The sequence below is a fragment of the Egretta garzetta genome, unplaced genomic scaffold (genome assembly GCF_000687185.1).
Source record: "Egretta garzetta isolate BGI_Z169 unplaced genomic scaffold, ASM68718v1 scaffold14, whole genome shotgun sequence".
Taxonomy (NCBI): Eukaryota; Metazoa; Chordata; class Aves; order Pelecaniformes; family Ardeidae; genus Egretta; species Egretta garzetta.
In genome coordinates, this window is record NW_009259588.1 from 5,080,990 (window position 1) to 5,107,784 (window position 26,795).

The window sequence follows — 26,795 nt, forward strand, 5'->3', positions numbered from 1 at the left end:
CTTTATTTGCAGGGAATAAATTAAACAAGAAAAACACATACATGCTTGAAATAAATTTTAACATAGGTATTAAAAAAGTTTTGGGGAACATTAATTAAAGAATGAAGTCTCAGAACCAGCCTGATGTTCTTACACATTTCAAATTAACGTAAGTTAAAATGGAACATACTTATTTTATTTACTCCTCAAACTTAAGTGCAGCACAAGGCAGTTTGAGTAAGTGCTTCAGCATCAAAATAATATACAAATAATTAATAGACTAGGCCATTGGTAAATTTATCATTTGTTACCCTTTTTTTAATGCTATAAGAAATGTGCAGCAGCTAAAGCCAAATGTGACAGTATTTGTTCATGTCCATCTCTATTTTCTAGAATATAGGATTTATCTACCTGTGAAGTTGCAGATAGATTAAAAACCCCAAGTACAAATTAACAGGATGGAAGCATATGCCTAAAATCAAGCATGTTCAAACAAAACTGGACTGCAGAAATGTATGCTGAGCTCAACTTTCTAGACAGTTCCTACCTAAAGAGTGGTGTGTTTATATGTCACTAAGCTGACTAAAGCTTTAACCAAGGTCAGCTGAAGCAGCCATTGAATATAATGTTTTGGTCTTGTAGTAATAAGCTTTTTTCCCCAGCTTCAGAAGCTCCCCTCCTAATAATTTTGTCATATACGATAAAGGAACTTGGAACTCAAACATGTGCAGCTCTCAATCTTTTCTAGTTATGCTAGAAGTTGGCCTGTAATTTATGAAATTAACAAAGTGCAAATGATTACCAAAAGCAAAATCTGATGTCTGATTATCATTTACCATCAGAAGATTTTGTCTTGCTTCTTATAGCCTTTAAATTACAGTTTAATACTCGGACATACTTTAAAACTGTACATACTAGCATTTATGTAGAGGAAAATTATGAACAGTTACACTTTTCCTATTAATCCATATAATTCAGCTTTAAGAAGCAGAACAGAATATATATCTGAAAAACATCTAGTTATATAAACATCTTCACCTTGTAAATTAGAGATTAAATAAAGGTATTTAACAATATCATAGCTACTCTAAAACCAAAATAATAAGTATTTAAAAAGAACTGCGTTTATTCAGTAGGATTTTTTCTTAAGGTTGCTTGTCGGTTTTTTTCCAAGGATACAGCTTTTTGGAAATAAGCACTGTAACTCAAGAAGTTCCTGTGTCATTCTTAAATGAAGAGATTTAAAAAAAGAAAAGAGTCGATGTATGAGAATGAGGGGGGAAAAGAGTAAGTGCTTACTTTCCTTCCAGAAATCATGAGGTCTGTGCCGTAAAGTTAAAGGGAAGGTGTGGAGAAAGAGATCTAAAAGTTGGTTTTAATTTTTTTTTTTCATTAATACCGTTTTAGTGGAACAGTATTACAACAGATATCCTTGTTGTGTCTGTCTTCTACTGAAAAATATTTTATTTTTTTTCCCTGTCCCATGGAAAAACTATTAGATAGATATTTAGCCCTTACTGAATTACTCCCTCAAGTTGTTTTTACTAATACTTTAATAATTAAAGAAAAAAAAAAAAAACTTCAAGTCAAAGTGCAAGCCACCTTGTTTCAGCCCTTCATAAGTGTTAATGTTTTTCCTCATTCATCTTCACTTATTTTTTAAATATAAAAGCTGAATGAGCCATTAGGAACTTAGAGTCCTTCACCCCCCATTTCAGTAGATAGTTCCTCTACTCAGCCCAAATGAATTTTGAAGTTTGTTTTGAAAATAACCATAGAAATATTGTATTTTTAAGCTGCCCTGTTTCTACATGATCAGAAGCATTAAGCAAATCTAAACTTAGCCTATTATTGTAACAAGAATTTCTCTGACTAAAAAAAAACCCAAACTTTGAAATAAAGTAATGTTAAAAGTTAATTTTTCAAGTTTTTACTAGCTACAATAACCTTTCTATGATTGCACTGTAAACTGTTCCAAGCCATCTGATTTAAAGGAACAAACTCGATATTCCAAAGCCCACTCAGTGGAGGCTAAGAATATGAAAGATATTATAGAAAAGGTTATTGATTGCAAGTGGAAAGTATGATAGTAGAGTTCCTTCCTACGATAATTCTAAATTTTGTCTAGGCTATTTGGGCTTTTGGGAGCAAGTTTGAACTCCTATGAGCATAATCAACCTGAGAAGCACAGTTAGTGGAAAATTCCCATCATCATTACTAACTGCCAGCATTTTTAATGCTGTATGCTAAATTAGTCGTGTTTTAACCTGACCTTCTGAAATGAAGGTTTACAATAGCATGACTTGAGCCATACAGAAGAGGACTCTCAACAGAAGTTCTCCTAGTTAAGCTGTGGCCAGGGACTCCAATGTCTCTTGCTAGTAATACCTTAGCTGGAAAAAAAAAGAAAAACCCAACAATATGTATTGTCAGGGCTTAAAAGGGGGGTGGGGGAGAAAGAGGAAAAAGAAGATGAAGATTTTATCTTCAGGTACCATATTCTATTTAAGTACCACTTAGGAAAAAGGCAGCAAATAGGAAACTTGAAGATAGGTTTACCCACAGAAAACAATTAAAAATATATCTATAAACACAAAATTTCATTACTTAAAATGCTGCTATTTTGCTCGCTTCTCGAACCCCACTCAAGTAAGCTCCTGTAACGGTCTGAGGAAAGTGCCTATTTGTGGCCTGTGTTAAAAAAAAAAAAAAAAAAAGAAAAAAGAAAAAAGTTAATTGTTTCTAAAACTATTAGATAGAATTTCAGTTTGTAAGATCAGTTTTGGTTTATGTTAGCATATACCAACATTTTTAAAAGCCATGGAAAACTTCTTAGAAAGAATTGAGGAGGAAATATTTAAGGTTTTTAGCAACTTCAAAATTTGCAGGCAAGTCAACTAGCAAAATTAGTCGTCTGTTTTGCCATCTGCACTTTAGTGGGGCAGGTAAGTTCTGTTCCAGTATAGAATGCACCTATACCATCAGCAGCATGCATTTGTTATGTTACACACAAATGGAGTAACAGAGACTATTTGACTAAAAAAGCAAGTGTATTGTATAGTCCTGTCGTGTTCTGCGCTTATTGGTTACACAGTTCACTCCTGAGCTGAAATATTTGGCAGACTTTCCATGCCCAATAATATGAATAAAGAGGGTTCTGTGTGAAAATCAAGAAACATTAACGTACTTAGGTAACAATATTTATACGCTACCTCTAGATTAATGGTGTTCATAAGAGAGAGTTCCACGATAACCTTAATCAACAGTAACAAAGATACTTACCTCACCAGCAAAAAAAATTTTTCCTTGTATGTCTTCAGCTATAATGTCATAAGCTTCACCACTGCCACCTGTTTTTACAAAACTATATGCCATCTGGAGCCAAGGGTCTTTGCTCCATCGAGTAACAAAAAACTTGACTGGGTCAGGAACCTCCTGCATAATCAAAATAGAAGTTATGCGCTGCAAAGAAAAGCTTGCTTTTTGCATTGCTGTTTCTCATAAACAGTTTCTTGTAATCTTTAGAGTATGTAGTATTATTATGACACAGATCACATTCCAGAATGCAATTCCAATTTTCTTTATTACACTACTAGCCACAAAGATAATTTTGTTTGCTAGGCTTGCCTGATGTCTAAAACATCACAGTTGCACTGTTTTGAATGCAACAAATCCAGACATTGTAATATACCTAGAACTACACATGAGAAAAAAAAAAATTCTCCTCGAAATACATAAATACTCTTGCAAAGAGACAAAATACCACTATTAACATCATTCAACATGTCTTTATGTATAAAGTAAGCAGTTTCTATCTTGGTAAGGCATGATGCTTTACTGCTTCTAGCTTGTTAAAATGTCATCTTCATTTTGGAGATAATTTTATTCTAATGGAGAAATAACATTACTTATCTAAGATCAGAAAATGAGCTGGCTTGAAAACTAGGTTCAGGGAGAAAACAAAAAACAAAGTCAGAGTGTCTGTAGCTAAGTCACAACAGTAATACTGTGTATTCTTTGTCACACTGCAGCATACAAATTCCACACAATTCTACCAAAAAGAGCCTGGATAACAATTGTATGAAGGCTTAGTCAACTACAGCTGTCTTACTCTTGAGGGGCTTATGACAAGTAAACAGAAGCACCCCTGGTTGCCTCGTACGCACATCTGGTATCAACAAATAGACTATTCCATTCAGGTAGCACATGAGAGACTAAAGCTCAAGCAAATCAAGACAATGGCTGGCCAAGTATGGCAAGTTTCACGGACATCCCAGAAGAAGTTCTGGTGCACCCCTGGAAGCTATCTTGTCTTTGAAAATCCTACTGCATTGTGGACAGCTGACTGAAATTCACAACTGCTATAAACCATGGAGACAGATGCAAAAATCACTTCTACACCAGAGTGGCACCAGAATCCAAGACCTGTTTGGTACCTCGGACGTTCTGATGAGATCAAAATAGCAGGTATGTGGACTTACATTGCATATGATTCTGGTAACTGTAAAGCCACTACCAAAAGTATATTTTCTAGGAAAAGTTGGGCTTTCAGATGCTTGTTTTTCCACGATCGTTAATCCTAACATCTGAACTATCAGTAAAACTTGAGAGATCACCTATGAATATTAACACAAGCATTCCTTGGGATCTAACTGCAATTTAACGAAGGCAGCTACTGTCTATACAGTGGAATGCAAATAACATTACTAAGTGATAGCCTTCTGCTTGCCCCAGATTTCTCTCACTTTTCATATTAGTTATTATCCAGATGATGAGCTGGGGGAAGAAAAAAAAAAAAAAGGCAGACATTTTTATTTAATGGTTTTTTACAGTCAGGATGTAGGCCCTTGCTAGATCATTTTGCCTGTACACATCCATCCCCAGACAGCTCAGGAAGGGTTGTTTCTTATTAGAAGAGCAAGGGATTTGTTTGGTTTGGGGGCGGGGGGGTTGTAGTTTCAGTTGCTTTTTACATGGAGGGAGGGGGAATCACAATCATTAGCTTAAAGCTTTTATGATGTATTGGAAGTTGTGATGACCAAAAAAAAAAAAAGCTTGGAAAAAGTGACAGCTAAGAAGTGTATTTGTGTTACCTGCCTAAAGTACTGATTTTAATTAATTTTCCTTTCTAAAAGGACTTTAAAGTACAATAGTTCCTTTCTGGTTTTCAATTCATTACCTTTTTCCTTCAGACAGATCTAAGCTACTTCAATTCACATTCTTCACACGAGACCAAACGCTGTGTTTTTAGCATACCTCAAAGGAAGCATGTTACCTCAAACTGACAGGAAAAGTAGTTTAAAACGTCAAATGTTTTCCTGTACATCATGAATTAATACAATGGAAAGCTGTACCTCTGTTGGCAAATTAACTCATCTCTTAAGAGGCCTCTCTTACCTGCTCCTTAAACAGCTCTCGAAGTACCGTCATACACTGTTGCAGTACTTGTTTATCATCTAAATTCCTAATGGTTGTCACAGCATCTCCAGTGACCACTGACATTAAAATGCTTTGTTTGCCCTAAAAACAAGACATTAACATGTGAGAACATTCTGAAATTACTAGGTTATTAAGTATTTCTTCAAGAGTCCCTTTTAATTGGTATTGACAAAGAGATTTTTCAACTGCAAAGCAACTTTTGTTCTAGAGGAAAGCAAGTTTAATTCCTTAGAGTAAAGGGTGTCTATTCTACAGTACTTATGCTCAAATTACTAACATCTTCTGGTGTCTTGTTCACAGATCTCTGTCTTACGGTCAGCCCCTTTTACAACTTGCTGAATTAACTGAAAACTTCCTATCTACCTATTTAAAGGCTACGCCAAAAGATTTGACACTTACAGTGGTGTTTTTTGTGAGAGAACTCTTAAGCTCCAGTTCCGTGCCAAAATTCGATCTCAACTGTACTCCAATTTCAAAAGGTGCTAACAAAGAGAATCTACTTGAATAGTAGTTAGGTATGTTTTGGATTAGGCCAATACTATGTTCTTACCAGCAGATTTTGGGCCAAGAACTGAAAGTTCAGTTCTACTGATGTTTCCTTCCACTCCAAGAAATCTCCTACCATGCAGGAGTTTCAAAGATGAAGTGGTGACTATAGAATAGCACACAGGTTCTCAGCTCCTTTAAAAGAACCCTCCCTCTCTTATTTATATAAGTCAATTCTTCTGTTACTAAATTTGATAGCTGGCAGAGAATAGCTATCAAGCAAATTAAGTATTGCATCTAGTGTCTCTAGACAGCACCAACACACTGAACCACATGCAGAATGAGCTTAAAAGTAATGAAGAGCAAACTTCTTTAAGGAAAGTCATATGCAAGTACAGATAGTATAGTAACAATCTTCACAGGATGGTTTCCTTTTGGAGTAAGCCATAAGGTTACAAAATGGCCTTTTAATTGCTGCCAAGTAGTAAGCCACAGTAGTTGTAAAAGCATGAAAAGGTAAGATATAAATGTGTAATGTGTCTGCTTGGAACTGGCAGGGAAGAGAAACACAATGTCAATGCATTGGTTTGAATTTGTTTTGAAATTCATGAGTTTGGGACTGACTCTACAGACCTCAGTTTCACACAAAACCTAGTGTTTATCACAGAATCATAGAATGTTTTGGGTTGGAAGGCACCCCCAGAGGTCATCTAGTCCAACCCCCCTGCAGTGAGCAGGGACACCGCTAACTAGATCAGGTTGCTCAGAGCCGCGTCCAACCCGGCTTTGAATGCTTCCAGGGATGGGGCCTCCACTGCCTCTCTGGGCAACCCACTCCAGTGTTTCACCACCCTCATTGTAAAGAATTTCTTCCTTACAGCTAGTCTACACCTATCCTGCTTCAGTTTAAAATCATTACCCCTTGCCCTATCGCAACATAAGACCCTGCTAAAAAGCCTGTCCCCATCTTTCCTATAGGCCCCCTTTAAGTACTGAAAGGCCACAATCAGGTCTCCCTGCAGCCTTCTCTTCTCCAGGCTGAACAAGCCCAACTCTCTCAGCCTGTCCTCATAGGAGAGGTGCTCCAGCCCTGAGATCATTTTTAATAGCCCTCCCCTGGACCCGCTCCAACAGGTCCATGTCCTTCTTGTGCTGAGGGCCCCAGAGCTGGACACAGGGCTCCAGGTGGGGTCTCACCAGAGCAGTGCAGAGGGGCAGAATCACCTCCCTCGCCCTGCTGGCCACACTTCTCTTGATGCAGCCCAGGGTACGGTTGGCCTTCTGGGCTGCCAGTGCACATTGCCAGCTCATGTCCAGCTTTTCATCCACCAGCACCCCAAAGTCCCTCTCGACAGGGCTGCTCTCACTCCTTTCTTCCCCCAGACTGTACTGATACCAGGGGTTACCCAGATCCAGGTGCAGGACCTTGCACTTGGCCTTGTTGAACCTCATGAGGTTCACACAGGCCCACCTCTCCAGCCTGTCCAGGTCTCTTTGGATGACATCCCGTCCTTGTGGCACTTCTGCCACTCCACATAGTTATTCAGGCTAGTGCAAGCCATCAAGTCTTAATAAGCCAGCATGATCTTTTTAGCAGGATTTTTAGCTGATGTAAATAAGGGGACAGAATTCCTAAAGTGGAAGTGACTGGTAGACCTTTTCCCATAATTAGTATATCTATGGTCAGGTATTACAGACTCGTTTTCATGATAGTTTGAGAATAAAAGCATTAACTTGCTTGTGTATTATTTTGTATCCAAATGTAGGAAAATATTCCCAATTATTACAATAAAGTATTGATCAGCTTTTTCTTAATAAATAACACATTTCCACTTCTTTTAGCAGTTGGGGAGGAAGAGGAAAATTTCCATTGTTCAGTAATTATTGCACCTAGATTTCAAACTGAATTTCTGAAGGGCCAACAGAAAATATAGCTAGCATGCGATACCTCTGGATCCATGTCATAGAAAACACTGAAGAGCCCACGTTGGCTGGAATTGGGTGGAACGTGACCAAAGAAATCAGCTCCTTGTATTTTACTGTCCCAAAATCTATATGGAAACTGCAAGGCAATCTAGAGAGAGGGTGAGAGAGAGATGGAATTAAAGCATTTCATACCACGAAACTCATAACTGGATACAGCATATGATGTTCTTCTAATTCTTTTTCCCTTTTCCACTCTACTAGAGGCACCCAGTTCTGTGAGAGGGTCTCAACAGAAAATATATGGGCCTGTTCTCCAAGGGGGACAGGGAAGGAAAAAAAACCCACTAGTCTCACAAATTGCAAATGCACTGACGGTATCAGATTCACCATGGAATTCACTATGGAAAACGCTCAAGAAATTCAGCAGAATTTTTACAAACCTAATGTGGAACTTAGTGACCCCATCCTGTGTGGGGAGTTTCTGAATCCTGCCTTTAAATGTCAACATTGTTACAATCCTGTTTCTGGCATTATGGCTGTTACTGTTTTGTTCTAGGACTGATCTTTTCAGGAGACGCTATCTTTTTGCATTGGGAAAGGGTAGATTTTACACTGGTCAAATACATAACTTTTAGTATTCTTCTGATATTTTATTTATTTATTAGGTCGAAAGGACCTGGAATAAGCATATTATTAGAATTTTGGACGATCCAAGACCATCATGAAGGCTTGCTTAAAATTAGGCATAAAATGTTTAAGCTGTGAAGTGATTCTGCAAACAATTTCTTTTAAAACCCCATTAAGTTGGGAAATTGAAGAAACAGAAATACATGTGATCCCTGATAGCATTTTGCTCTGCTGGGCTACTGTATACTAGTAAAATCAAATGCATAATAAATTCTGAGATTTATTGCAAAAGCAACAGGGACAAAGCAGCCAATGTTTCTGTGAAAAGAAAATTAAATTTAATCTGAAATTACTTACTTTCTCAATGATTCCTGCTCCCAAACTATTAATGGCTTTAATTTTTTTTTCTGACAGTGGAGGATTAAACTGAATGGCATTTTTCTGAAGAAGGGCCAGTGGTACAGTCACTAATACCTGAAAGAAATAATTGCAATCACAACAGCAGCAAGAGCTGAATACTGCACTTATGCCTCACAGCATTCTGTTAACTATCTTGGATTATTCTTGTAGGATGTAGCATAATACTCACCAGACATCTCTAGATTAGTATCTGGTTTTACTCCCCACTAATGGGAAACCCATGTCTTTCATTCAGGTGAGAACAGATTCCTGCAGTTCAGCGTGACTAACCATGCTACTAATTTTAATACCTCCTGTAAATAGCTCTCAGATTAACAAAACTGTCTTTCTGAAAGGAAAGAATATGGTCATTGTTTTGGTTTGGGTTTTCTTCCTTCATAGATCCCTCTCTAAAAGACGCTCAGTAACACTACTGATGTCAATCCAATCTTGATCAAGTTTATGTATAATTTTAAAAATTACTAAAAGCTAAGTTATGCAGCATGAAGCAGGTGGGGATACAGGGAATAAGGAAGAGTGAGAAATATGGTTTTTCAAGTCCTGCATACCAAAGGAAAAAATTTTAACAGGGCAGACTCACGTACTAAATGGGGTAAAGCTGAGCAGGGAATAGAACCAGAAAACATAACTGTGACTTCAAAGACCACATAAAAATCTATTTGTTTCACAGTTTTAGTGCTATGTTTACAGTATTTAGTTCTTCAAATCAACTAGTGCTCAAAACTCAAGCATGCTCAATGAAAAATAGGTCTAGGACATCCAAATATAGGTCACTAGTATATATGAGTTTTCATCTTTGAGAGTGGGGAGAAATGGGACTAAATAGTCTTAGGGGGGTGGGGGGGAGGGGGAAGGACAAGTACAATGGTCAATATTGTTCTTGTGTTCCCTAAAATCCTTAATATTAAAGCATACTGGGTACCTTTTGCGTTGTCCACACTGTTCCATCTGCAGTAGTGATCTGTACTTCTTCACCAGAATAGTCAATACTCTGTACCTATTGAAAGACAAATTCAAGAAGATTATACCACTAAACCTACATATGCAATGCAAATTCAGATAAGAATAGCTAATATAGTACCAGTCTGCAAACCAGAAATTGTAGAACACAAGTTTCTGGAGAAATATCGAGAAAAAAAAAAAAAAGAGCCTCCATGGAAGCTGAAAAAGAAAAATCATCATGATTTTAACATATAAGCTCATTGTATCATAATATTTAAGGACTCATAGTCCTGAAAGAAGACTTCCAGAAATCCTGAAGTTGTCCTTTCCTTTCTTAAAGACAAGTCGAAATAACCACAGGCACAGATTTGCCTGGTCCAAAAGAATACAAAGATATGATTGGGTGCTTCACAGCAATCCAAGACAGGCACTGCATCAACATTTTCCAGACTCACTGGGAAATTCAGCCGGATGTCCAGCCCTTCTGCCAATTTATCAATCACAGTAGAATATCCCACAGTTAGTAGAGTGTGATCTCCAGCAAACTGGGCAAAAAATTCATTGTGGTCCCATGAGCGTGCAGATACCTGTGGACAGAACATACTAGCTGTCTCTACTGGTGAGGTGACATGGGTACTAGCAAAGGTCCCGCAGTATAGTAGCAGCCACCCTAATTCCCTTCGCAACTAGAAAAAAAGTGTATCACCAGAATGTATGGCAATGCTGACAAAAGCAAACGGCTTATTTACCTAGGGCCACTATACAACATATGAATTGCTGGATTAAGAAATGTCATAATATGGGTTGGTCACTAGGAGGTAATTTACAGTTCTGTTTGGTAGAGAAAACAAGGAAAGTAGTACAAAAATTCAGGTGGATTGCAGGGTATTTATCTCAGTTTTCTGTCTCTAGCAAGGAAATCAGACTTTACAGCCTTAAGAGTTCCATTTTTGTTTGAAGTCTTATTTACCAACGTGAAGGGGAAAATAAGATACAAAAAAAAATCTCAATGGAATTTTTCTGTCACCTTTGGAGGTTCTTCCCCATGATACCTTCCACTGACCTTCTCCCGCCACCCCTGCAAACCCATAGTTAGTACAACGGTAATATTTGCACTAAGCAATCACCACTGAGCAGTGAAAAATCTGAAGCAGTTCTCAAACTGCTATTGTAATGCCAATTCCTATCACTGCAGTTGCATTCACTTCATATTTTGATTTTAAAATTGAAGGCAAGATAGATTTCAGTGTTTTTCTTATCTCCCCTGGGTGGCTTGACATATCAAAGTATTTTCCATTGACTGCCCTGGTATAGCACTGTCTTGCAGATTTTTGTTATGTTCTTATGTGCTTCTCAGTTCAGATCAGATTTGTGCATCTGCAGATACCAATCAGCTGTCCCACTACCGTAGTACAATTGACCCTAAACATCTTTAACCCAAGCAACAGGACCGAGTAAATAATGCACTGCAAACAACATCACACTTTGATATTTCCTGAACCTGTTTGGTTAAAATTGAAGTCACGAGGAAAGCCAAGTATCACATAGTCAACAGAATACCTAGGAGTGGTGAACTGGGGCCCACCGTCAGGGTGTTGGAACACTTCAGAAGTTAAATGCATTTATTCTCAAGATACCTAGCAAGGTAGAGAAATACCTCAGTTTTTAAACACAGAACTGAGAAGCAGAAGTCACACACATCATCTGAGGAAGAGTAGCTCTGCTGTGAATCCTACCACCCAGCATTTCAGCAAAATGCCGTACTCCACTGCACCATCTACTCTGAACTTCTACGTTAAAGAGGATGTCGCTGGGAAGCATATCACGAACTCCCATCAGTTACCTAAGGCAGTGCTGGAGTCTGTGTCTCAATGCTTTTAAGCCACAGGTTAGGAATGCAGGAACAGTTTAGAGATAGCTGATTCTTCCTTTGGGGCCGTGGGGTGGATCATACGACTTCTCAATGTTACTTCCAACCCTATTTTCTATGAAGCTCAACCACTTCAGACCAGAGCTGCCAAAACTCACCTGAGAGAGATTGCTGCCACAGGCATACTCCAAATTACTGAGATGGAACTGTAGTACTTTTTCTTCCAGCTCACTGAACTGGATACCAGACTCCTGAATAAAGGCTTTATAGATCTCTTGTATTTTTTCTGTGAAAGAACATGTTTAAAATAAGAATATACCACCATTCATCAGAAGTCCTACTGCATTTCAATGTGCTATTCTATGGATCATGAGATTTTCAAGCTTATTGCTAAGTTGCACTAAGATGTTTTTCTTCTCATAGAAAAAAACCACAAGATCTTTCCGGTGATAAAATACAACTTTGTTGTTTAATCATAGGTTTCCCTAGTAAAGTCATCTTCTTCAAAAAGGAAACATACATAGCTTCAGGAAAAAAAAAAAAAAAAAAAAAAAAGGTTAAAATTATTTAAAAGGGAAAAAAAAATGAAACACTGTGCAACAGCACAGCTGGGCTAGCCAGTTGAGACAGGAGAAAAATTGTTTAGCTATCTTCAATAGACAGTTGAAGCTATTTCAAGGAAAAATACACTTCAAGATAATGGAGAATCCTAGAATCCTTGCAAATAAATCCTGCTTAATTTTTACAAAACCAAAAAAGCAGAGAAATTTGATCCAGAGTTCACTAAAGAATATAGGAGTTACCAATTCTGTCTTACAGAATCCATGCTAAAAAGATTTGGGAGGCAGACATTTCTGAGCAAGTTTATTTTTCCTTGTTGAATGTGCTTGCATGCTGTAAGTGTGGTGGGAGGCGTTACCAATGGAGATGGGACTATTCTTGGCAGCAGAAGGCTTTGATCAGGCTCTTTTTTAGACAGCTTAGTCAAAAAGTAGAAGAGTTATGGCTAGTTATGGCCTGCTTCAGCAAGAAGCAAGTCTTTTGAACTGCTAGTGCCACTGGTTATACTGAAAAAGCTACCTCATGAAAATAAGGTACTACATCAGAAGTCATACAGTATTATAAAAGCCTTCAAATTAGACTTCCTTAAAAGTTACAAGTGACGTTTTGGTCTGTGTGTATACAATAGTCAATCTCCCTTTGTCCTCCATAGAGCCAGGTTATCACTGTTGGACTTAAGGTCAGACGTACAGCCATACACTTCTAAAAATGTCCGATGTAAAAGCCAATTTAATATAAAACTCTGTGAATACAGCAAACATCTTCACTTTGCAATACAACTCCCACTTACCACCAAGAGGAACATCCTGATGTTGGGTTTTATCTTTTCTCCACTCCGAGACGACATCTAGGATGGCATTGAAATGAAAGTCCATACGTTTATCAATAGTGGGATCTGTTATCCTTCCACCTTCCTGGATCAAGTCACATTTCTCCCCTAGTTTGTGCATTTTAATGCCAAGCTTAAGAAAAAGACATTTTATTGCTTTTTAAGTATAGAAAAACTACAGTGCCTAGCCTGCTCAAAGTTATTTACAGTAAGGTGAATCCCTCAGATTTCAGTGATGCCACTTGAAAAACATCCAGGATTTTAAATAATTAGTCAGATTAACTCAAAACTCTCATTCTCCTAAAACTGGAATACCAAAACCCCTTCTATCTGTTAATTGTCCACAAACTGTTGTTTCTGGCTTTTCCATCCTTTTCTTTATTGGGCATTTCCAGAAACCTCATCTCCAACTTTTCCAGCAGGCCAGGGACTAGTACAGAGATGTTGGGTCTGGTAATCAAACACGATGAACCAGTCTCCCTCATTTCTACCTCACCTTATTCTCTAAATCACCATTAAAATCCGTTCTTTTCTACAACTTTCTGGTGCCAGATGCCCAAACAGTTCCCTGCATTCAGGAATTGACAGGATGTTGCTTGCCAGTTACCACCAGTTTAATTAACAAACAGGCAAAGAAGGAAATTATTTGTAATTAAACCTAGTATCTTGCTCTGCTTGTATCCAACTTGTGTCAAACACACAAGAGAGCTAAGTCAGAATAAAGACCTTTTTATGTTCCACAGAGTCAGTCTAGGGAAAATAGCACAAATAAAGCGCTAACTTCTTCCTAGGGCCTTGTCACTTAGGGTGCGCTCCAGGGTTTTTCACATATCCTCACATCTCTCTAGGCCGTTGGTCACTGCTGTAGATCTCTTCAAGATACAGTGGTACTTTGAATGAAAGTTGACATCTAATGACCACAAAGGGATGGGCACCCAATGTGTATTCAGAAGTCATTGCTCTTCACCTCATAACCGAAACATGATTTTAAAAAGGAAAAAAAAAAATTTTTTTTTTCTTCATGACACTAAAGAGCACTAAACAGTTAAACCAGCATGGCTGGATTTGCATGCCTCTCTGAAGAAAATCTGTACTCAGGTTCCACTTGGAAAAATGCAGCTTCCTTCCCCAAAACACACCAAACCAAGCCAAATCAACAACAAAAATAATAAAAAAAAACCCCAACCTTGTTACATATTCATCTTAACTTGTGCGTAATTGACTAGAAATATAGAGCCTGAGCAAAGGCGAGTCTGTCATAGAACTATTTATTACAACAACATAGCAATAGCCTCCCACAGCAAAGCCTTTCTTAGCTCTAAGGAAGTCTGGCGGGGACCTTTTGCATTACTGCCTCCAGAAGAGGGGCGAAAAAGTGGTTTCCTCTGGTACTGAAGCTGGAGCCGCCTTGTTTTTCTTTACATAATGTGCCCAAAACCATTCTGTAGCCTTTCTCTGTCCCTAACTGTTATCAAAGACGTAATAGCAACACAGAGTTTACTTACAATGCAGAACAGTGCTTTAATCATGTCATGAAAAAGGACTCCCACCCTTACCCAGCCACCCAAACCTGGCTTAAACCACAGTTTTTCACTAGTGATAATGCATGACCACTGCAGGGAACCCACTTGCTCACACATTAGTGCCATTGGGTTGTTGACACATCCATTGACGATTTGTGCACCTCTTCCAACAGTGACTCCTTTGAACGTCTTATCGTCCCACACTCGGCCACCAATTCTGTCTTTAGCTTCTAAGATAATGACCTATGACACAACGCAGCTTAGTAAATTGTAAGATTTGATTATATGAAACATACCTGTTCAACTCCAGAGCAAAGGGGGAAACAAAACAAAACAAAAAAACCCCCAAGCAATCCAGCAGTGCTAACAATTCTTAACACTTTATTTTCATTTGTGGATATAGCTAATTTATGCATTTAAATTGTCTTTTAAAGGCTACCCTTTGGGATATACACATATAAAATAACTGTTACTTTAAGAAACAACTCTTAACAAAAATAAGCCTTCTTTTTAAAAAAGCTAAAGACCTATTCAGGAAGTCTCAAAATTGGAGCTTAAGGCATGCTGCAGGCTGTGGAACACAGTGATCTGGGTGCAATGTCCATCTGAGGAAGTCCATACACCTTTCAAAAAAATTTATTCCTGGGGTATTTCAACAAAACCACATTCTTATGTATTTCCACCATTCATACATACCTCCTTCAGCATCCATGACTTGTCACGGGCAGATGCAGGGTCCTGGACCAGATGTCTAACTGAGTATGTTTCCCCTTACTTATATTATCTTTTTATTTTCAGATGAAGTCTTTTTAGAGAACTTGCATCTCTCCAGAATAGTAGAAAGCAAGAAGGTGTATGTGTGTATATATATATAACATATTTTATATATTAAAAAAAAGTCCTGCCAGTTGATATTTATGTATTTTACTGCAGGATGGCTTTCCGCAGGACTTGATGTGCAAAAAGGCTGCACTGCAATTTGCTATTTAGCAACCAAAGAATGAGATAATGGGGCTATAGGATTCAGGTTTTTATATAGATACATGAACATATAAATCCAGAAAGTCAGATGCTTATTCATTTCCTTAAACATCAGCCCTGCAAACACTTCATGTGTTAGGAGTCCCATAGATTTTCATAAGAATATTCTGATGTGTAAAATTATGTCAACATGTAAATATTGTGAGATCACACTGTCAATAATGATAAATATGAGGGGAAAGGGAAATACATGTGGCTTGCTTGTTTTTAATAAGCAACAACTACCCAAAGGGCACAAAGGAAAGAAAATTTCACCTCATTTAAACAGCCATCATCTACAGTCCAATTATTTGGACATGAATATCCATATCTCCCTTTTCCTCCCAACACAAGTTTATGTAAAACATTCACTGCATGCTTTGTTGACTTTTAGATACAAATAAATGCTAGTTTTAAACAGTAGACTTACTCAATAAGCCCCCAGATTTTACAAATTAATCAGGATGCCTTATACATAAATGTTTGCAACAAGAATGTAATTTTTTTCATTTTCATGCTTTAAAAGCAGAGGAAGTCTGATTTTTTAAGTAATGCACTCTAAAGTTTCTTACCTTAATTCCAAAGTTGTGCAGTTGCCGGGCTGCTGCTAATCCTGCTGCACCAGCCCCAACAATGATGACAGATTTCTAAAAAAATAATAAAAGATTTAAAGTAAAAAAAAATATAGTTAGAACTAAAATAGAAAATATCATTGCACACATTTTCTTCTTGCTCAAGTTAAAAATACCTGTAGGTTTCAGAAGTCTAGGCTCTCTTGTCCTCTAAAGTAATCAGTGGTAACTTTTAAAGATGATAGTGCATTTAATATAGAGAAAAGATCAACTGTAGCTTTGAAAGGAGTTACAATTTTCAAGCACTTTCAAAGCAGATGTCTCCATTTCTTTTAACAGAAACAGCTGAAGTTATCAGTCAAGTAACAAAAAATCTAACTGAAGCTGTCAGACAAGAAACACACTTACCTTGTAATGATTTCAATCACAAATTGGGTTGACCAGTAAAAACTATTTTATAAATTAAAGAGATATACAAATACACTTTCCAAACATAAATCAGCTTACAATTTCTAGGAGATATTCCATTACAGAATACATTAATTTGATAAGTTTCTGTGTGCTGTCAAGCAAATTGCTAGTCATAAATATGTACCCTTTAATCATAGTTCTTGCAAACCCTCACTTCCTCACTATGGAAGCAGAGGTGTATTACAAGGTTAAACCATGAGAAGAACCTAAGTGTATTGTGTATTTTTCACACAGTTCCCACCCATTTGAGAAGCTCATAAGAAGCACAAATCCATAGGACTCAATTCCATAGATTTTTGTGCAAACAAAAACCTTGCTGGGAGGAGTCCCACGTCTGTAGTTTCCACAGCCATTGAAGGCAGATGAGAACCGTGGAAAACATGCAACGTGTTTGCTTTTGGATGCAATTTTTACATAAATGGTTAGAATCACAAGTAACGAGCAAAAAATCCAGAACCAAAAAAATATTACATGTGCCATGTAGTTTTATAGCACTAATAATGTAGGGATTATTACAGCAACTTACATTGTGGTATTCTTTAGGAAGGAGATACTGGTCAGGACTGACTGATAAAATCCCTGTATTAATTAGCCCTTTCCTTGTCATAAAATAAAGTATCCTCTCCATTTCCTGCACACAACGAATACGCACGAGCCCCCGAACAATGATATGATGGATACATTTTTGAGGGGTAAGAGCCTCCTGCAAAGGAGAAAAAGAACAGAAAGTGTTGATTATCTAATACTCAATTTTTTCATGTACTTATGTTATACTTAAACTGTAAACTAGATGGTAAAAATTAATCATGAATCAGGTTTCTAAGAGCGTTTTAAAATCAAGTTTTGTGGAAGTTTCTTGCTAGCCAGCTTTACACAGTAAGCCAACAATTAAATAAGATAGATTAACATGGAGAAAAAGCAAATGAGCCTAGAAGATACTCTTGCAAATTCCATGGCTTGCTCCGTTAGAACAGGAATGGTACTGAAATGCATCCCTGATTGCAAAATTAATCTACCTGGTAGCCATGCTCACAATGACATTCCAGTAAAATCCATTCCAAATAAAAAAACAGATTAATATCTAAAACCTTCACATAAATACAGACATCAGTATGTGAACAGTTTGATGTGTGAAACTCCAGCGGTTCCTTGAAGGCAGTGTCACAGAGTTAGCATAAGTAAAAGACAATCGCTTCCCTTTCCAACAGTCATATGAAAAAAAAAAAAAAAAAAATCATAAAGCACCCCCAAACACAGTTTAGAAATGTTCACGCATCCCTCTAAAAGTTAAAACTCTACTGAGTCTGCCCAGCTATTAATACTTTTAAAACTTTTGTATTTTACTGCAAAAGAAGCTCCTAGACGTTAAAACTCAAAAAAACCCCAAACAAACCCAACCAAAAATAAAACACACCCCAAAAAAACCCCCACAACAACAAACTAGCCAGTCTTAGAATGTATTTTCAAAAGAATGGGAGCAATTTTTCTGGTGCGTAAGGAGACATCTAAGAAGGGAGTCCAATCCCTAAGAAGAGAGTTGTCGTGGTTTAACCCAGCAGGTCCCCAGCTCCCCAGCCAACTCCCCCCAGATTCTATACTGAGCATGACATCCTATGGTCTGGAATAGCCCTTTGGCCAGTGGGGGTCAGCTGTCCTGGCTGTGCCCCCTCCCAGCTTCTTGTGCACCTGGCATAGCAGGGGAAGCTGAAAACCTCCTTGACTGGTCTAAGCACTATGCCAGCTACTAGGAGGAAAGTTAACTCTGTCCCAGCCAAAACCAGGACAAGAGTCTGCATCCCCCAAAAGTAGCTGTTATTTGTAAACAAACTAAATACTAGCATCTCTTACCTTGCAGTTTGTGTACCACAGAGCCAAAATCAGGTTTCTCAAAGCCAAGTACATGGTAGGGTCTCGTGAATATTCTGGGAACTCATAGAGCTCATCCAGTTCCATGACATCTGGCCTCACACAAAGTGCTTTCCCACATTCATTGGGCTGGTAAAAAGGCTGGAAATACTTGTTCATGCCTGCAACTGAATAAAGACACACCAAGAACTAGTCATATTCCATCGTATCTTCATCACATCCTTTTCCCTCCAAGATGATCCATTGACCCTCGCACAGATAAAAAGTAACGAAGCCTTCCAGCCCCTAGCCACCTTCAGAATGATTTAATTTATATTGCTCTCCCCTCTCCTACCCTCCAGGCTGTGCAGTATTCATTATTGTCCTGCTACCTGATGGGTACGCCTTGGACCTATTGGAGCTTAAGTTTTGTCAGAGAAACAGTATGTGCCCTTGGATGCCATGATGAGTCCAACGAGGAACAGGATCTAAACTCAAGTCAGAGGTCTAGCATCGCCGTACAGGCTCATGCAGTCCTCTGAACCCCTTTCATCTTCAACTCCCAATACTGCCCAGAGTGGGTAGTAACTAAAAATAATCATCTTCCATGCGCAGTATTGGTAGCTCTGCGTAATGAAGTTTTCTGTTTGTTAAGCAGATAAATATCTGTTGAATAGGTGAACAGATTTATTTTCAGCACCTAAGCAGAGCAAAGCCTGCTGAGACAACACAGAAGCTGAACTTTACTCAAAGCGCTCTCTCTGGGATGATTATGGGAATCCTGAATTACCTTTCTCCATACCTGACCTATTCTGCAGATCCGCACTCCCGGGCTGTCAGTCTCGGAGCTGTCATTAGCAAAACAATTAACCTAAACAGAATCTGAGCGCCTTAAGAAATCAAATCCTTTTCTTCAAAGCCCCAAAGCTCCGCAATATCAAAACTAGCAGAATCGTGTTTTGTTTTGATAAATCTTCATTTCCTTAAGAAGGCAAACAATCTTTTACGTGCCCGCATGTTAATTTCCCATTTCTATAAAAAAATGACAGTTGGTAAACAAAAAGTCTGTGCAGTCTGTGCTTACTCCCTAAAGAAATGCCATACGAAGTGTATTGCCTTTATCTTACAAACGAGTAAATTGCATCAAAGAAGTAGAGAGGCAGTCACACAGAGAGTGTGTATTAGTGCTGAGAACAGAACCAGTATTTCTGAACCAGGAGCAGTATGTGCCTTATAAACTCAGTTATAAGACAAAATTTATCACACCTATTTGAGCAACAGAGCCCTGCAGATGGCCCTTACCAGTCAAATTAGGCACGCTCTTTAAGTGCTCTAACTTCACAAGGTTGGATTCACCAGGTAACCGATTAGTGCTGGTACAGGATGGACTCATGCCCACGCAGTCTGGATAATATGCAGCTAGAAAGGGAGCTGCCACACTGTCTTTCAGCAAAGGAGGGAGTATGAGCATGGAGTACCACCAATGGTCTGAAACTTCAGCCACTCTCTGGCCAAGCGGAGAAGTGAAGGAAAGAGGGGAGAAGAGAACACGTCAGTACTTTGAAAACGGTGGAAAATGAACCAATTCCCCCCCCTCCCTCCAAAACTGAGACCAAAAAGCACTAGCAGTACCAATCTCAGAATTGCAAGTCATGAAGACATTGTCTCTCCCTCTTTCCCCTTCCTCAGCCTGACACAGAAAACCTGTAGCATTAATCTCTTCCTCAGAAATGGAGCTGAAACTTCACAAACTCCACACGCACGTGGAAAGCAGATGAGACATGCCATGACAACACACCTATGCCTTATCAGGCCCTTTGTAAAACATTTACGGTCCTTTATGCATCCAGCAATCTGAACTTAGAAAAGTCTACACTAACTGACCAATTTAATTTAGATTCTGCTGTCCCCATCAAAGACCTTCTAAAACCCTAGCAAACGCTGATGATTCAGCCTTAATTTACAAATAAAACATGCATTAAGGAAACAAAACCACAAAGCTTCTACAAGAGTCAACAATAAGCTTGAACATGTTTCCTGGGATAGAGGTACCTCACTTGTCAACATTGGCTTATTGAACATCAGCTCATACTAAATCTGAAATGCAGGGTTACATGATCATAAACCCATTGAAACACCAACATACACCAAGTCTGGGTTTGTATTGTGAGGGAGAGGAGGGAGAAAACACGTTTTGATGTTCTCTCGCCATTTTCAAAAAGAGGAGACTAGAAGCTTGGCTAAAAATAGAAACCACCTGAAAGACAGGGAAATTTTAGGATGGGGAATTTTATTTGAAGGCTGGCAACTGAATACTGCTTTGCCTGATCAAAAATGAGAATTAGAAGTAAACCTTGAATCACAGGCCACAACTTAAAGACACCACAAACCACCTGAAAGCTAACTGGTATGGCAAGGGAAAAGAGGAAAAAGATGAGAAAGTAGAAGGCCCTAGGCTCTGTTGCAAATAGTGTCTTATGGTTTCCTGAGCAAAATGCATAAATACCGCCATAATTGGCCAAAGGACCAAGAAAATGAAAGAAATATGCCGTGCTTTAAGATTGCTTTCATATTCTAGGACAAATGAGGAGGAGCAGCCACTACTCACCAAGTCCTCAGGCATGGAACACTGGTCTGAGCCCTCAGTCTGAAAGAAAAGTGAATAGTATCAGAGCTGTTCTTAAGCTGTATTACAAAAATGAAATATAAACCAAAGTAATTTTTCTATGGCATAGTTCTTTAAACCTAAAAAAACCAAAATAAAAATGTGTTAGTCTTCTGTAGTAGAGGTAACTGTGTTAGTAAAAATAAATAGTAGAGAAATGCATAGTTAACAAACGCAACACACCATAAAGCAGAAACACCCCAGAAAATGTTTCTCATTTGTTAAGTTAGTTTCTACCGATCAGACATTAAAATATACATTCTGTTCCACGAAATGGAGTGGAACACTTGAACAAACAAACAAAAATATACATGGAGTTTTATAGAAAATATCTGGAAATATCCCACATTTTCCAGAAAGACTCTTCCAGTCTAGACTACTAAAAAAGTTTCTCATTTATTTTAAGAGTATCTCTATCACAAAGTTTCAAGATTAAATGCTGACCCTTCTGATTTTCATATGGTTGGTATTTTCATGTTATGTTTTTAACTATATAGATTCTATGGAACTATAAAGTTATGTTCATGCCAAAGCTGAAAGTTTTTGTGTAAAGCCCCATGACAGACTTGCTAGAAATTAATAAAAGCTCATCAAACTTTTCAGACGCTTTTCTCAATAACGAAGTATGGCCAAATAAAACCAAAATAAACATTTTGATGTATGTCTATTTTGTACATGCTGATATCCCTAGCTTCAGAATGAAGGATTTTACAATTGACTGTGCAGACAAAGATATTCCAGATACTTCTTTCTTGACATTTCCACTCGGAAAACAAAAAGTCCAAACAGCACGTAGGTCAGTCACTGCGCAGCTCTCCAGGCCATCAGACAATCATTTTGACATTAGAAACATTAAGCAGCAAACAAGAAATTAATGTCTGCAAACAAGAAACATGAACTTGTTGTTAGTTTCAATATGAGCAAAACTCATCCGTGTTACCTTGGTGGAATTGTTCAGTTTCATACCACATCTGTAGGTTTTTGCTATTTGTGGTGTCAGCTGGATTTCCTTTGTCAGCTGACGCCATTTACCACAGTCTGGCTTTGTGCACTGCACCTACAAGTCAAAAAACAAACATGTTTTTACTTGCTGCCATCTGATTACAGATAAGATTAATGAAGCATAACTAACCAATTCGAAAGCAGGGAGATGCGAGGAAGTTGTCAAATATAATTGTTAAATTCGTTCCCATGTAATCCTCAGGTCATAAGTAAGACATTTGATATACAGAAACCTTGTGCCCATCTCTTTTAAGACTGAATTTCTCCAGAACGTAACTCGAAAATTAATTCAACACCCAGTTACTATGGTCTTCAGTGGGTTTTTGAGGCAAAACCACATTGTTCACCACTTCAAAAACAACAACAAAAAAAACCCCCAACAGCAACAGCAAACTTTCATTCCATTCCAGTCTCTCTTCTTCTGCTCTACCAGGGAAATGCAAAAGCTGGAAGTCTTTCACACTCATATTTTCCTGTAACTGGCACGCTCCCTTTTCCTCACCGAGTCTTATTCTAGCTGAACCTCACACATCTTAGCTGCTACTTCATTGAAAAGCAACAGAAGGTTGTTCTTTGTTGGAGACTTTCTCCACACCCCACAACAGAGGAGCTGATCAGAACTACCATCTTGAGACACCCCCCCCAACTCAGCTAACCTGCTGCTTGAACATACAATATCAGAAACTTATATCAGAACATCACATTGAAACATACCCTATTAAATAAATCACCCTCTATCTTACCCAGTAAGGAAGCTGTTGATCAGCCATGAAGGCTTTTGGACTGGGCTCACTTTTACCATTGCTTGTCCAAATCCTTTTCCAGGCAGTATATTTCTCATAACCATCTTTATGGCTAAGAAGAATGAAAAAAGAAAACAGCAAGCAGTCAGAAAATTGAGTATCTGGTTCATTTCAAGCAACAGCAGTTATTCTAAAATTAAACATTTTATATAAGGATAGAGAAATAAGGCTGTAGAGAGTCCTATATTTTTCCTGTTAAAAAAGGAGAAAGTCAGGGTTCTTACGGTAGCAATAAATTGCATCCTGACCACTACATCCTCTTGATCATGAGCACGCTTCCCCGTATCTAAGGCCTGGACTCAGTCACAGCTACTGCTGAGCACAGGAGCACCCAACAGTCTCAGTAGCGAGGGACTCAACTCCTGCCCAGATGAGAAGGAGCTTGGAGCTGAAAGCACTCTCTGAGCCTGATCGAACCACAAGAGTTAAATCCGCTCACTGATTTGATGTCACAGAGAGGCAAGGTCTCCTGAACTCACATGGTAAAGTGAATTTGCTTTATAAAGGAAAATAGATTTACTTAAAACTGTTCTTCTCATTTCAAATTCTCTGATGTTGTTTTAAAAAAAGACAAAACTTCAGAATAACTGTACACACAAACCAGCCTGCCTAAAGCAACCAGTTTTGTTCATGCTGCTACATTTAAGTTGACGATTAATCCATACAATGCCTGCAGTTTTAGCACCAATATCTAAGCCTCACTTTGAATAAAGAAAGCGCAGGGGACAAGTCTTCGTATTACGTTTAGGTACATGATGTTTCAACAGCTCTAACATTTGCCAAGTTTTGATAAGCACTGAAAAGGCACAACCTTAATTGGCAAATCTACCTTCGGTAATAGTGGTCAAAACATTCATTGCAGAAGTGTTCCCCACAGGAAAGATGATACCATCTAGACGTATACCCATTCTTAGCACATCTGTAATGCAGGAGACACAGAAATAGTTTTATGACACATTTTTAAAAAAAAAAAAAAAAAAAAAATATCTTTCTATTTGTGACAGTAGCACATTCTAGAACGTGAACAAAATACTCAGGACAAGACAGGGCTTTATGTTACATTCATAAAGGCTGAATTGCACAAGGCACTGCAGTCATACAAATTAACAGTAAGATCATTTCAATTGTCTCAAACATTTCCAGTTTCCAAACTAAGCAACACCAGATGCAAAGGAGGCAAAATGTACACAATGTGCAGTTTTATAGTTGGTCTGGCTTCCAGCAGCCTCCTGCTAACAATGGTCCACTGAGCCCGTCTTTAGTACCCTTTAAGCAGACATTTCCTGAACATGAAATGCGTTTGCTCTTACAATATGTGCTGTGACACACTAAGTGTTTTGCAAACGTATAAGACAACAAAGTCTCTCTCCACGGGAGCTTACAGTTCCTTTACTTTGTTCCATCTTGTTCTGGTATTAGTGCAGGGATGGGAGGGATCATTTAAATTATTATTTTTCTTGTACATGTGATCAATTGATTCATAAATCATTTCAACATCCCGTCCCCAGAACAACTGACAAAACTATAAAGGCAAATCTGAACACAAAACAGATGCTGCCTATTTTTTTTCACGTGACCGAGTTGGCTGTGATTTTAACCCAATGAGAGAAAACCCTGAGGAAGCAGTTACACATTCTGGGCATTTACTATTACTCTGAGAAAGAAATATCCATTAGCAAAGATTATACTCATCAGACAAAGCAATCACTCTTCACTTTGAAAACTCTCATTAAACTCAATTAAATGGTTCAAGATAAATGCATGAGGTAAAAAGCAGTGAGCTAAGCTACTAAACTGAAATAGCCATGAAATGATCTCATCTCAAATAAATAATGTTGAAAGTATGTAAAATAACTCAAAAAGATGACTAAGCAGTATCTATTGTTTCCTAAATAAAAAACCTAGCATCACCAATACTGACCTCCCAGGTGCTCACTCCCCCTACAAGTCTCTTACCCAACCACCAAGACACTTGGCTTTCCTATGACAACATGCAGAACACATTGACTTCCTGCTACCAAAGAACGCTCCACGTAGCTACCTAAATGAAGCACTGAACTATTTTGTAGCATTGGAAAATAAATAAAAAAAGGAAAGTTTGTCTCAATTACCAGGGAGGGAGGAACACTATGTAATTACAGTCTTCCTACTGCATAATGAGGTCTACCATGTTACTTAATATAGATACACCTTGCCAGTATCATGCATTCAGTACCGCCAGGGTCAGAATGCAAAAGGGCTTATGCAAGTACATGGAAAGCCACGAACAACTCAAGAACACAGAGTTCAAGTATGTACGACTGTCTCCCAAGACCTAAAGTTTCAAGGTCAGAATCTCACCTCAGACTGCAACACATTCCAACGAAAGAGTGATAAAGACTTTCTGCAGTAGATGAGGGTTTCATTTTCCATCTTGAAAGCAAGTTTAGCTTCCTCGGATTACACTAATATGCTCTCAGTTTCACTGGAGCAAGGCGTGTTCCAGAAGACACCATTAATAATAACATAAATAAGCGTACGCTAAAGATATTCTATATCTGAATTAGCAACTTGCACAGTAGAAAGTTATCCACAACAGGAATAACTTCTGACATTTTCCTGGCATCTTACGACTCGTATTAGTACCTTCCAATTCTCCCTCTGCATTTAGAAACAAAGGGATTTTTCAGAATATAGTTAGGATCCTAAACTTCAGCTGCAAGTTTAGAAAAGTCCATAGGAAATGCAAGTAAAAAGAAAGACAACCTTTCAGCTGCACTGGCAAAGCAAACAGGACATGTTGCAGTGCATCCAGCTTTTTCACACTTTCTATATTTCTTCTCTGACGCTTCATCATCATCATCTGCTGCTTCAGCCGCTTTCTTCTTCACCTAATAAAGAATAACTGAAATCTGACCACAAATGACACAAATGCATCTTCTATGAAATGGCATTCAGACAGTTTTGCAGCTTGTGAGTAGCATCAGATGGCTAAAATGGTACTAATGAAAATGTTTGTATCCATTGTGAAATAGCTGCAGCATGAAACAGCTGTCAAAGTAGGTCAGTTTTTCTACAAAAAAAAAAAAACAAAAAAAAAACCAGCCCAAAACAGTAAGGCTGGAAATATCATTTAAAGCTAAAACTGTCTTGCCTTATTCTAACTGATGCCTTTGAAGAAATTAAGCAAAGCTTCCAGTTTAAATCATATTTTAAGCTCCATCACATGCTAATGAGTCAAGCCTCACACATTCATTCTATTTCTCCTTCAGAAAAAGAAAATCTCTTCTTCACATACTTACTGTAATTAATTAGTGGCAATTTTGTCTGCACCTCAAATAAAATACTAGGGCAGGCTTGGGGCTTTTTTTGGACTCCAGATACAAAGCTGTATATCAAATCTCTCTTCTGGGCCTCAAAGGTACTGTGTATTGTGTTGTTTTAGGCCTCCGTCTGGATGGGCAGACAGCTTTGTCTGGCTGTACAGAAATCTGTGACGGTATTTTTAACACATCCAGTATTTACAGATTACATTGAGCATTTGTCTTTTCTGAATACTGTACACAAATGAGACACTTTACCTACTTATTCACAGAATTAACTAATTCTCCCTCTCCCTGCATAAGTATTCTAAGTCCTAACTTATCTACAACGAAGCCCACTTTCTTTATAAATGTCAACAGAAAATAAAAAATACCAGAGTACAAACCCACGTGTTTTTAAGTTATTATAAATACCTGTCTTCCAGAACTCCTCAGGGGAAGGTTGTCTGGAGACTGGTCTGAAGAGCATGCCTTTTTTTTCGTTCGTACCCTTCCAGTTGACATTGTATTATT

At 38.2% G+C, this 26,795-nt stretch overlaps 1 protein-coding gene across 3 annotated transcripts; it reads right to left on the reverse strand.

Annotated features, from left to right (window-relative positions):
• KDM1B (lysine demethylase 1B) lies at positions 1-26,795 on the reverse strand. Of its 3 annotated transcripts, none has more exons than XM_035893463.1 (20): positions 26,697-26,795; positions 25,726-25,850; positions 23,810-23,899; positions 22,921-23,032; positions 22,116-22,232; positions 21,119-21,157; positions 19,813-20,017; positions 18,514-18,698; positions 17,192-17,368; positions 16,195-16,269; positions 14,708-14,845; positions 13,037-13,097; positions 11,848-11,975; positions 10,275-10,406; positions 9,800-9,874; positions 8,815-8,931; positions 7,853-7,978; positions 5,377-5,499; positions 3,262-3,414; positions 1-2,670 (listed from the first exon to the last, which is right to left on the reverse strand). In XM_035893463.1, the coding sequence occupies exons 1-20, from the start codon at positions 26,784-26,786 to the stop codon at positions 2,587-2,589; spliced, it is 2,352 nt and encodes a 783-aa protein (XP_035749356.1). In that variant the 5' UTR covers positions 26,787-26,795; the 3' UTR covers positions 1-2,586. The 3 variants fall into 3 exon arrangements, with proteins under 3 accessions (XP_035749356.1, XP_009636233.1, XP_035749357.1); XM_009637938.2 differs by having other exon boundaries at positions 13,041-13,212; XM_035893464.1 differs by lacking the exon at positions 10,275-10,406 and having other exon boundaries at positions 13,041-13,212.

Bases quoted from the DNA above. Each gene is read 5' to 3' on its own strand.
- KDM1B (XM_009637938.2), bottom strand. From the start codon at position 26,786: ATGTCAACTGGAAGGGTACGAACGAAAAAAAAGGCATGCTCTTCAGAC. The intron at 20,018-21,118 runs GTGAGTAGTGGC...CCGCTTGGCCAG, and splicing joins GTTCCATGCCTGAGGACTTG to AGAGTGGCTGAAGTTTCAGA. The intron at 3,415-5,376 runs GTAAGAGAGGCC...TTGATTATGCAG, and splicing joins GAGAGCTGTTTAAGGAGCAG to GAGGTTCCTGACCCAGTCAA.